This window comes from Lissotriton helveticus, chromosome 1_1, assembly GCF_964261635.1.
Source record: "Lissotriton helveticus chromosome 1_1, aLisHel1.1, whole genome shotgun sequence".
Lineage (NCBI taxonomy): Eukaryota > Metazoa > Chordata > Amphibia > Caudata > Salamandridae > Lissotriton > Lissotriton helveticus.
This window is the reverse complement of record NC_136057.1, coordinates 1,722,609,339-1,722,621,752: the sequence shown is the minus strand read 5'-3', so window position 1 is coordinate 1,722,621,752 and position 12,414 is coordinate 1,722,609,339. Positions and strand designations below refer to the sequence as shown.

The window sequence follows — 12,414 nt, the reverse complement described above, 5'->3', positions numbered from 1 at the left end:
AGAGAAAGAAAACTTCCCGAACTGACGCTTCTTCCTGACCGGGATTACATTTGTGAGCTTGCCCTGCTCTCCCCAATCAACTCTGGCATAATTGCCCTTGTGGAGCCGGACTATGATTGACACAATATTGGGGGGCATTCCCATCTCTAGAAGTACTTGCCACAGCTTCTGCCGGGGTACCATATCACAAGCAGACTTCAAATTGACAAAGGCCACATATGTGTCCCTTGCCAACTAGCGCTGTTTTTCAATAAAGAAGCAAGAAGCGGAAAAAACGATCAACCACACTCGTTTTTTTTCTGAACCCCACTTGATATGGAGTAAGTATTTTCCCTTCTTCAATGCGGAATGTGGAGGAGTGTGGCTCAATGGTTAGAGCGGCAGACCCTGATGCAGAGTTCTGGCCAGGGACCAGGGTTCGATTCCCGCCTTGGCGGGGTCTCGGGCTCAATTTCCTCGGACCTGTTAATTCTCGCCTCGGTGCCTATTCTAATCACGGGCCCCACGCTGCAACTCTGGGCAATAGCTTGCTTAGCCTCCACACCGGCCCCAACAGCGCTAAGGATACCTGGCTTCACCCTGGGGGTGCCCAGGAGTGGACACTTCACAGGGAAAGCCAGGAGGGGTTCACAGCGGTATGAGTATCAGCGCCAGGAAGCCGAATAGGCGACACCGCAAGGTGACCGTCTGGTGACAGTGCGCTCTATAAGTATCATGACATTTACATTTACAATGCAAGTGTGGATTTTCTCTGGTATGACTCAACAGAAGACCTTCTGAATGGAATCTATCAAACTTATCGGTCTATAGTTCATTGGCAGCCTTCGATCCCCTTTTTTTAGCTTGAGTATTAGCGCATGCGCTGCTCTGCAAGGCATTCTGTATTCGAGTATAGACTTGAAGCCCCGCCCGATTTCCCCCCATATTTGTCATTGGCTTTCGTCATTGTCCTTCATAAATGCTGGCTTCTGATTTGCAAATAGGCTTGTTAGTCCCTCCTTAGTACTGCCTTGTCTTCATTTGTAACCTCTCATGAGGACTGGCCATTTTACTTCTGTTGTTACACGGTATGTCGTATTTAGTCCCTAAGCACTATTTTCTTAATGAGTTTCTCTTACTGCAGCCACGACATGCTTTCCTGCAAAATTCAGTGCGCACTGCGCACTTTCACTTCTAAAGCACCCCGGGACAATGGCGGCCACTTCATGAAATGAAATAGGTCTCGCATTAACAAGAGTTTGAGCTACAGGCTTTGTAAATGACAATGCCTTTTATTTATGTATTAATTATCAAAATAGATAAATAAAAGGCATTGTCATTTACATTGCCAATAGCTTAAACTCTCGCAAATGCGAGATCTATTTCATTGCAAATGCTTGTTGCGAATAGGTATTACCTCTGCACCTATCCAGGAGCTGGGGATGGGTGCTCCATTGTCTATGGCGGTGCTTAGCACTAAGGTGTAGTTTGCCTATTTTTCTTTGTTAGAAATGAAAATGTCAACTGGAATGCCATCAGATCTCGGAGCTTTCCCCAGGGAGATGGCACCTATTGCTATTTCTACATTGCAGAGGTCAATTGTCTGTGCGCACTCAGTTTGGCCTGTGAAAGTGGGAGTGTTCTGATCATCATTAGCTCTCTCAGGCGAATCGTCGCCGTGCAGGGTCTTGAAGTGATTAACCCATGATAGATGCGAGATATGATTTACTGGTGGTGAAGCTGCCTCATTCCTGCCCAGTGCCACCAGAGACCAAAATGTGGTCATGGCTCTCTCGTCACACGTTTTTAGGCGGTCTCACCACCTTTCCTCCTCCCAGTCCCTTTTGGCTTTATGTTGAGCTTGTTTATAAATACCAACAACAAAAGAGTGACTAATGGTGCAGACTGAAGACAACTAGAAAAGTTAGCAACCAAATGAGCAGGCAAATGCAATGGGTCTAGTCAAAGTGAAAGGAATTATTTTCTAAAAAGAACCCTCACTCACCACCTGGTGGTGACAGGCTTCATCATGGGGTTCCCACTGGGGAGACCGAGTGTACCCCAGTGTGCTTCCACGCCTGTTTTACAGCGGAGCTAGTTTTTTGTGATAGAAATGTGAAGTAGTGCTTAGAAATAAAAAGTGAGTAATTTAAAAGATAAACAACTGTGCCCTATACTGACTTTAACAAAGGGCCAATTGGTATCAATAAAAACAAGTGTAACGGACACTCAGTGGTTGGTAAACTTGAACCACAGTGTCCTAAAAAGAATAGGTCGACACATTAGGACACTGTGGTTCAAGTTTACCAACCACTGAGTGTCCGTTACACTTGTTTTTATTGATACCAATTGGCCCTTTGTTAAAGTCAGTATAGGGCACAGTTGTTTATCTTTTAAATTACTCACGTTTTATTTTTAAGCACTACTTCACATTTCTATCACAAAAAACCAGCTCCGCTGTAAAACAGGCGTGGAAGCACACTGGGGGGACATTCGGTCTCCCCAGTGGGAACCCCATGATGAAGCATGTCACCACCAGGTGGTGAGTGACTGTTCTTTTAAAAAAATAATTCCTTTCACTTTGACTACACCCATTGTGTTTGCCTGCTCATTTGGTTGATAACTTTTCTAGTTAACTTCAGTCTGCACCATTAGTCACTCTTTTGTTGTTGTTATTTAGTATACCCAGGGGTAGAGAAGTTACTCATTGACCCTTACTCTCTTGTTGTTTACATATGAGCTTGTTTATAAACCTTCCTTAGCGTACTTATTTATCTTAAATTTTTGTTTTTATAATGACTAGCCTTAACTGACTTCTGCCCTTCCTACACTCGTCATTGAACCAGGTGGTAAGTTGTGGCGTTTTATCATACTGTGCGAGTTTGGCACAAGGAAGTAAACAATTACTTGGTTAAAAACCTTGAGTGAATACTTAAAATTACCTGCAGGTTATCCTTGATATCCGAAGCAGCTTCTAGTTGTGTTATATTGCTAGATAAGTCAGACCCGATAGAGGATAGAGGGTACTGACTTGCAAGTAGCTGGTGCCATTTGAGGGGGCGTCTGTTATTGGCTAGCTGGACAATCTCTGTAACATAGCACAGTTGGTGGTCAGGAGACTGTTTCCCACAGTATGGAAGTTTGTAATGAAATATAGGGTTTTGATCACTTTTAATTCTATTCCTCTATGACCATGTCCTTAACGCTTTACCACAGCCTTAAATCCATCAATATATATTAGAACATTGGAATGTTGGGAGCTCCATTGAAAACAATGGCTGGTATAAGTCCGGAGCTCCAACATTCCAATGTTTCTTTGTTCAGCTCTGGCTGTGAACAAAGGCTTCAGGGAGCCTGAGGGGATTCCAATCCCCTCATGCTCCCAAAAGGCTTTGTTTTTTTTGTTAGAACATTCTGTCCTCTAGTGACAGAATGTTCTAATAGCCTTATAGCCCTTCGTAGATGGGCTATACCACTATTAAAGTCCCTCTCCCTTGTTAAAGGCCCTCGCCTTCGGCTCAGGGCTTTTAACGCTGGAGAGGGCCTTTAATAGCCGGTATAGCCCTCTACGGCGGGCTATAAGGCTATAGTCAATGCGGCTCTCATGATTACGTTTATTATATGTGGCTGCCCCCCTACTATCTGAACGTGTTGTACCATTAGCTGCCCTGAGACCAAACTCTATTGTGAATGCATTCAGCTACAGGGCTTCCTGGGTCCACTTTTTGACTGGGGCTAGGTCGACCTGGGGAATAGCCCAATTGTCGTCTTCCTCACTAGCCAGTTTAACATCATCCCTGTCGGTTGGTTCAAACATGGTGTTAAAATCCGCTTCCACAATGATGTATGCCAAATAGTTCCTGGTTTCCCAGACGTTTTCCAGTTTTTGTATTGTGTCTGAGAGCTTGCCTCCCCCTACACATTTTGCATAGCTGTTATACATTTCAACACTGAGATTCTTAATAATACTGAAGCGTAACCCTAGGAGGTCTGGGGATTCTATCCCTATTTTCTCTATTTTACAGTTGAGTGAGGCTCTCGCCCAGACTGTTAGCCCTCTAGAGGACCGCCCATCAACATTTGTTTTTGCTGAAATGAAGTATTTAGGTAACCAGCCCGAATACTGGGTTAGTGCACCGCGTTTTCTGGAGAAGGCAGATGTCGAACAAGTCAACAAATGTGTTCCAATCAGGTTAGTTCACTCAAGAATTTAGGCCTGCCACATTTTCTAGAACACAATAGAGACCTTGTCAGACTCATCTTTACTTTGCATTTTGTGCGGCCTGCCACGCTGCTCAAGGGAAATGGAGGTCGTAATAGGCAGAATGGGGGTCTGGGCACTTTGCTAACAGATTGGTGATATCGGTATAATTGGCTCACATCTCTTGCTAGGGCTTGCAGCCCTTCGTAAGGGTTCCTGTGTCGCCTGTAATACCAGTGGAAGAGTCAAGTCTTTTAATTGTTTGCTTTTGAACGGAAAACCCCAAGTTTGGGATTTTTTTTCTTGAATAAACGTTTCTTGAGTCAGTACAACAAACATGGATCCCATCTGGCAAACTCTTCAGGCTAGGAGATCCTTTCCAGGTATATGGGGATCCCTAAATACGGTTGGTGATCTTCTGTCAGGTAAAGTAAGGCGATAGCCTCTACTGACCTGCTGTACTGGCAGGGAGCCCACCAGAGTCTAAATAAACGTTTTACTTTTGCATACCATAATGAGCTTTTGCTGATATTACCTGGCTGGTCTATCAGTTAAAATTAGTGGTAACAGAGGAATTTGGAAAGGGAAAATGTAATTTGAAAATATCTACTGGAAGGCGGTCAGTCTGCGGACATTCATGAAAGGGAAATTCAAAAAGTGTCACTCTGGCTGTCCCCCCAGGATTTTCCTAATTACCAATTCTTAAGTAGATGTCTGGCTTCTTAGCTTTTAATAAAGTGGAGTGCAACGAAACGCTAAGGTAAACACCTAACTGAAGACATTTATTTCCAACAGATATGAAGATGAAATTAACAAGCGAACTGCAGCAGAAAATGAGTTTGTGGTGCTCAAGAAGGTGAGTTATACAATTAATAACAGAGTGCAACCATAAAGGAAATGGTAACGAGATTACAAATAAAAATATTAAGAAATGCTCAAACCTAATTACAAAGCGATCGTAGTGATTGCTACCTTAACTAATATACCTTTAAATGAGTGTTTTCTGATGCATGCATTTGATGATGTAGTTAGCTATACAGTTTATATGTGATGAAGTATTTTTTTAATCTCATGTTCCCTTTTGCAGGATGTGGATCTTTCATTTATAAATAAGGTTCAACTCGGGGCAAAGGTGGATTGTCTCCTTGATGAAATCAACTTCCTACGCACGCTTTATGAGGAGGTAACACATCATGCCCTTCTACCAAGAATAATATGCCCTTGTTTAATGAATACTTTAAACTCATTAAGTCAACGCAGTAGCGAAGTGTACATTATTTTCATTGAGTGTATTCTTAGCCAATATGTCAGTAGGTGGTTTGACACAGTTTGAGATTTAGTCAGTAAAGATTTTGAGAAGCTACAAAACGTTTCTACTAAAAGTATTTGAGGGTCCTCAACTGAGGTTTGATAATTTCAACTTAAGTAACATTAATGCTGGAAAAAAATAACATACTCACGTTTTTACAATTATAAGACCTGTGTAACTGATTTTCCATTTCAATCATTGCTTAGATAATTTCTTTCCAAGCTTGACTTCATAATACTTTCTGTTAATCACGCAAGCTCTCCTCTAGTTCTCCTTGTATCGCAAACAACCTACCTCACATTAATTGCCTCAAAAATGTCCCTCTCATTTCAATGTATACATGAAGACCTCCTTAATCCTGCCCTCCTTACTCATCAAGCAAGCTACACCCAACCCTCATTCAGTCTTCACGAACCCGAAGATCTAAACCTTCAGCACCATGGTTTTCAGACAAGCTGAGAAGCCAGAAACAGGTGTGCGGAAAACAACATAGAAATTGGAGAAAAAAATATGATAGGGGAGAGAAAGACTAATGCAAGCAGTGTATTGCCGACTATAAAAGCCTAATAGTGGAAAAAAGTCACAAATACTTCACTCAGGAGATTGAGGTGGCAAAAAATTCAGTGAAAGAACTGTTTCTGACAGTTAAGAAGCTCTCTAATGTTCTTGGCAACAACACAACCGAAGGTAGCCCATCTTTTTGCAACGTGTTGGCGACTTTTTTTCAAAATAAAGTGATCTTATTTATGATTAAACCTGTCCTAGATGGGAGCAGGCCTTCTTCTTCTAAACCAGAGCACAGTACGATCTCCGAATTTGCTCATCTTGGTAAGGAGCAGGTAGTAAAGTTGATTATATCAAGTAAATCTGTTTTCCCCTCAGATCCACGCCCTGTTTCCATTGTTCAACTGGCCCCAGATACTATTGCTAGTTACAGCACCGTAATTTTTAACAAAATGATTTCATGTGTCTTCTTCCCTACACTATGGAAGAAGGCATCAATACTTCCACAGTTAAAAAAGGTTAATCTTGATCCTAAGGACCCCAATCGCGCCATCTCTAGGCTTCCCTTTGCCACAAAAAAATGTAGAAAAAGCCTTGAACCAACTACTTTTATTCAGAAGCATCAGCTCCTGGCCTCTACACAATGTGGGTTCAGGTGCGGCCACAGCACGAAAACTGCACTGATAGTGCCCACAGAGGAAAGTAGGGCCACTGTTGATAAGAGTGAGAGAGCATCCCTAATCCTGTTCAATTTATCTGCGGCCTTTGACACGGTCAACCATGATTTGGTGGTTGGCCGTCTCACAATAAAGGGCATAAGGGAGCAGCACTGGCCATTCTGAGATCTGTCCTTAGTGAGAGAGAGAAAACGGTATATTTTAAAGGGTTTGAATCAAAACTCATTTCACTGCCTTGCTGATTCCCTCTAGGGTCTTTACTAAGCCCGACTGTTCAATGTATATGAAACAGCATTGTCAGGTTTGCTTAGATAATTTGGTTTCTCTTTCACATCATACATGGACGCCACTTAGATCGTGATCTCCATTTTGGATAATCATGCTAGTACCAGTAATAGATTCAACAACTGTATGTCAGCAGTTAACGACTGGATGGACAAAAACTGTCTGAAACTGTACGCAGCGAAGACTGAGGTCCTACTATTCAGCAAAGAGGTCACCAGCTTGGTAGCTTCAAGAATTAGGAGTTCTCTCTGAAGAGTAACATTAATGAATATTGGTGTTCTTATGAACAACAAGCTTGCCTTTGGGGATCAAGTGAATGTCACTATGTCATCTTCATTTTATATACTAAAGATAGTGAAGAAAATTCTTTTATAGATCCCACTGCCGTTGCAAACCAACGTTGTGGCAAGTCTGGTTATGTTTAAACTAGACTATTGCAATGGGCGCTATTTGAATATGAAAAAGCAGGTTGTACAGAAGGTTCAATCACTCCAAGATGCAGTAGCAAGGCTACTGCTGAAGATTCTCAAATTTCAGTGAGAAAAATCTACCCTGCGGAAGCTGCACTGGTCACTGATCGAACCAAGAATATGCTTTAAAGCTTTATGCATCAGTTATAAAACATGCATGACGTAGGTCCTAAATCTATCAGAGATAGTTTTAAGGGGTACCATTCCAACAAGCTTCTTCGCTCCAGGACTGCCAGAAATGTAATTGCCCCTACGTTTAAGCACTCAACATGGCACGGTAGAAGCTTCTTGGTATGTGCTTCCAGACTCTGGAATACTCTCCCTCCGTCTGCATATTAAATCCTTGCCTGATCTTTAGTCTTTCAGGAAGGCACTGAAAACTTGGCTTTTTAACATTTAGTTGGGCTTATGAACTCTGTATCAATGGTTAGCGTCAAGACACCTTCGGGTAATTGTTCTGCTTTAGAAATACCTATAACATAACATAATCTCCCACACTGCCCCTATTCTGAGACCAACCCCAGCATCTGGCAAATAGACAATAAAAGTAGAAGAATTAGATGGGTTTCTGAATGTGTCCAGGGAGAATCATGTGCATTGCAGCAAGGTCTCACTACTGATCAGAGGCTGAATTTTCAATTCTCTGGGGATAATAAAAATAAATATTCTCTGCAAACTGACTTGTCTGTTCTCGAGTCGGAGCAGTTGGAAAATTCAACGGGTCTCATTTAGAATGTGGTGGGATAAAAACACTTGCAGTCAGTGGGTGCTATATTTTTCGCTCTTGTGTTTGAAACCATAATCGGTTGGTAAAACTGTAGGGACTCCTTTGTTTACGACACGGGATAAGAACACTGCCATAAACTTGTTTTGATCCTGCTCTGTCGGGCTCAATGCCCTCTAAACTAGCACCCAGGTCAATAGCAAAAGAGAAATTCCAAGTGGTTAAAAAGAAACTGATGTCCTGCCTAGCATCCGATAGTGATGAAACTGTACCCCTTACACACACAGATGCACTTTCATCAAAGGGGTATTTAAAATGGCAGACGACCCTCAGCCGGGGGGCTTGAGGTGATGCCTTCCACCAACCTGGTGGGCTGGCAGTCTGCACACCAAACACCAAACAGTAAATAAGCCCAAGTCATGAAAATGTGTCCTTTGCTATTTGCATGATTGGACAGTCTGCAGCTCATTCGCAAATGTTAGTACATTACTGTAAACAGCGAGTTTTAGTTCTATATAATATCAGTGGGATGCAATGTCCTCGGCCCAAACTATCCCTGGTCACTGCCTTTGCGGGCAGCAATAATGTGTCATAGTGGGCTGTAATGGTGCCCAACTCACCATCAAAGCTTGTTTGTCAATGTAAGCATGAAAAAATATGACCACAATTACTGATAATGACTGCAGTGCATCTGGCTGCAGTTTGGGTCACTCAAGAACTAAGGGTAACATGATGCCTGTTTTACTTTATGGCATGGTCTCAAGCCTGTATGTGCAAGGTATAGGTGCACAATAGCAACCTTTGTAAGATAAACTTCCTCTGCTTCCAAATTATTTTAAAACTATTTTAATAATTTTAGGTTCTACAACAACTCTGATCATTTTCATTGTACGGTAAAATTATAGGCCGTCTACCCTCAATACAGCGCGACTCATGGCGCAACATCTCCTTTGGTTCCTAACCTAACATCTATCACTCATTCACTGAGGACGAACCAGCAATTTTGTTTATACTGTTTTTTTCACTGTGTCCCCCTGCGTCCTTCGCTGTGTTCACCCACATGTCGCTCACGCCGTCACTCTTTGTTTCACTATCACTCAGTGCACAAAGCTCCCTTGGGTTGCTACCACATTATATGCCTCCTGTGCTGCTTTTTGACTGTTTTGTATAAAATTTGTCCTTAACTATATGATGCTATATGCACTTCAAAAAATTTAAATTCTGAGTCTCTCTTCCTTTTACGACCAGAATCTTTGTAATGTCTTGTACATGCAAATATATCTGCCGCTCTAGTGAAACCAATTGAGATATTGTTGTTTTATGCATAGATAGAAATCAGCATTTAAAACACCTTAGACATTCACTGAAAAAACAAGCATTTGCAATGCAATAGGTCTCTCATTAGCAACGTTTGAAGTTGTTGGTATTGTAAATGGCATTTTTTTTATCTATTTGTTTTTAAAAGCATCTGTGGTGCATTATTTATTATAGTTTTATGTAGCACTATGTTCTAACATTGCATTAGGGGCGAATTTACACATTCCATGCTGCTTGACTCACAGAATAGGAGCAACAGCTGAGAGGCCACTATTTGAATGGGCACAATTACAAAGCTGTATTTAACTGCCTTGAGGACACATCTATTTGGAGGGTTGCGGCTAAGTACTGGAACAATTCCCGCATCTCCATGATAGTCATTTTCCTGACGGTGGGAGGACGGCGCGCAGCTAGCCCTGGTAGGGTTCAAACTCACAATCTGCAGCCTGCGAGGACGTTTCTCCAGCAGATGTGTTAACCCGCTGAGTTACCTCCTACCACCATCATGCACTCTGGCAGTCGTTTCAAAGGGCCAGCTGGGCTATAGAGCACACACGAGTCACGATGACCTTGAGGCGCTTTTATGCGAAGTACAAAAAGTCCCATCTTGAAAGAGTGAGAGATGTTAAAGCAAGTTTATGGTTTATGATAGCGCTAAGACGCGGTGTACATCTGACTGAGGAGGCAAGCTAGTCCAGATGCATTAGGGTCAAATTTACAGATTCCGTTCTGCTGGACTCCCGCAGAATAGGAGTATCAGCTGAGAGACCACTATTTGAATGGGCACAATAACAAAGCTGTATGTAACTGCCTTGAGGACACCTCTATTTGGAGGGTTGCAGCTAAGTATTGTAACAATTCCCGCATCTCAATGATTTTTTTTTTTTTTTTTTTAAATAATTTTTATTGTAGACATACCTGTACAGGCCAATAAACGAATAGCAGTAGTAAACTTAAATGTCAGCAGATATACAGTACATTTCGTCAATCATTACACAGCCTTCCGGCCCACAACCCGGGGGTTGGGCGGCGGTAAAGTATCTGCACTTCCATGCCTGACGTTCCGTAGAGAGGAGTGGTTAGTGTCCGGATTAAGTGTATGCCTACTTTTATTATCCTACCAAACTACACGCTGAACCCCAACTCCCCCCCTAAACACCCCCCCCCCTCTCACCCCGACCCGCACACCATCCCCCGCCTAAGGCTTCGTTAATACTAACCCTGGGATGCTAGCCTCATGTTCCCCGTATCCCTGCCGTTCCTGGGGCCTCAACTCTCTCCCTCCGTGCCCTCTCCTCTGGGAGGTTCCTCCTGTGCGTCAGCCTCGCTGTCCCTGAGCGCCTGCACCATTACTTCCCATGCTGTCGCGGTGTCAGCTGCTGTCTGGCTAGGGGTCCTGCGCGCTACCTGGTATCTATGCGTGCTGTCCGCCGAGGCCCATTTCAGAAACTCCTGCCGCCACCTCCGTGGAGTAGGCCCCAGCCGCGCCTTCCAATTCCTGGTAATCTCTCTCTTCGCTATCATCAGCCCCATGTCGATGAACCTACTCGTGAGCTTATTTTTGGGAGTGTGGGGGAACCAGTGCAACAGGCATTCGGCCGGACCATACTCTAGCGATCGTTCCGTCACCTCATTCAGTACTTCCCCCACTTCTTGCCAAAAGTCCTGCAGGAGCGGGCACGCCCATAGCATGTGTACTAACTCAGCTCCCTCTTCCGGGCACCGGGGGCAGGCTGCTGTGTCGTCTCCAAAATACCGCCTTATTCTACCTGGCGTCATATACGCCCTGTGCAACACATAGTAGTGTATCAGCTGGAACCTGGCGTTCCTTGTGCTGTTTCGAGCCCTGCGGACAAGTTGTGCCCAGGTCGTGTCCGGAATGTCCTTGTGCAGATCCGCCTCCCATTTAGCTTTCAGGGACGCGAGAGGAGGGATATTCTCCCTAACCATTCGGTTATACAGGCATGTAACTGCCTTAACCGTGCCCGCCGCCATCATGGCGTATTGGCAAGCCGCTGCCGTCTCGGGCTCCCCAAGGCCCGTGCCCCAGTGGGCATGCATCGCCCGGGTTACCGCTGCGTGCAGCAGGAATCCCCCTCTCGAAATATCGAAGCGGTCTGATAGCTCCCGGAACGGGAGCAGTGTTCCACTCTCAAAGAGGTCCCCAACCACCTGAATTCCCGCCTCTTCCCACTCCTGCAGACTCGACCAATCGCCGCCATGTGGCAGTGCCGTCAGCATGGCCAGTGGAATCTCAGGCGCGTAGGGATGTCTGGAGCCCGCCCTCTTCTGGGTCCGATTCCAGCATTGCCGGTATGTGCGCTGTTCCAGCGATAGGTCCCGACTGTCCAACCGCTGCTGGAGGGTTATGAACGCCAGGACGTGCCTGGGCGTTCCCCGCAAGTTTGCATCCTCTGGGCCTCGGAATACCCTCGCAACCTCCTGCGTGAATATCTGCAATTGGGCCGCTAGGTAATAGAGCTCGAAGTCCGGCACCGCCAGCCCCCCCTCATCCTTCGGGCGAGAGAGCGTGGCCAGCGCTACTCTGCATCGTCCCGCTCCCCAGATGAACGATGTGATCTGAGATTTGAGGAGCTTGAAAAAGGAACCAGGTATCCAAATTGGGAGCGTCCGGAAATAGTACAGTAATCTCGGCAGGGCCACCATCTTTAGCAGGGAAATCCGGCCCGCTACTGATAGCGGCAATGTGGACCAGAAGGACATACAGCCCTTCAGTCCGCGCACGCACCGCCCCAGGTTGCCCTCGAGTAAGTCTTCCGGCTTGTGGTAGATATGGACCCCCAGGTATTTCATGCAGGTAGGGTTCCAGGTCGCCTCCGACTGGTGCTGCGGCTGGGCAGTGCCCTCCAGCAGCGGGAACAAGCTCGTCTTGGGCCAATTGACCCGCAAGCCCGACATCTCCCCGAATCTCTCAAGTAGAGCTTCCG

At 44.8% G+C, this 12,414-nt stretch overlaps 1 protein-coding gene across 1 annotated transcript in view; it reads left to right on the top strand.

Moving 5' to 3' along the window:
* The window catches only part of LOC144833162 (keratin, type II cytoskeletal cochleal-like), a 484,567-nt gene that overhangs the window by 197,949 nt on the left and 274,204 nt on the right, over window positions 1-12,414 (top strand). The window contains exons 3-4 of the mRNA XM_078689147.1: window positions 4,976-5,036; window positions 5,268-5,363. Of these exons, the coding sequence (XP_078545273.1) occupies window positions 4,976-5,036; window positions 5,268-5,363 (157 nt within the window). The remainder of the gene's footprint in view (window positions 1-4,975; window positions 5,037-5,267; window positions 5,364-12,414) is intronic.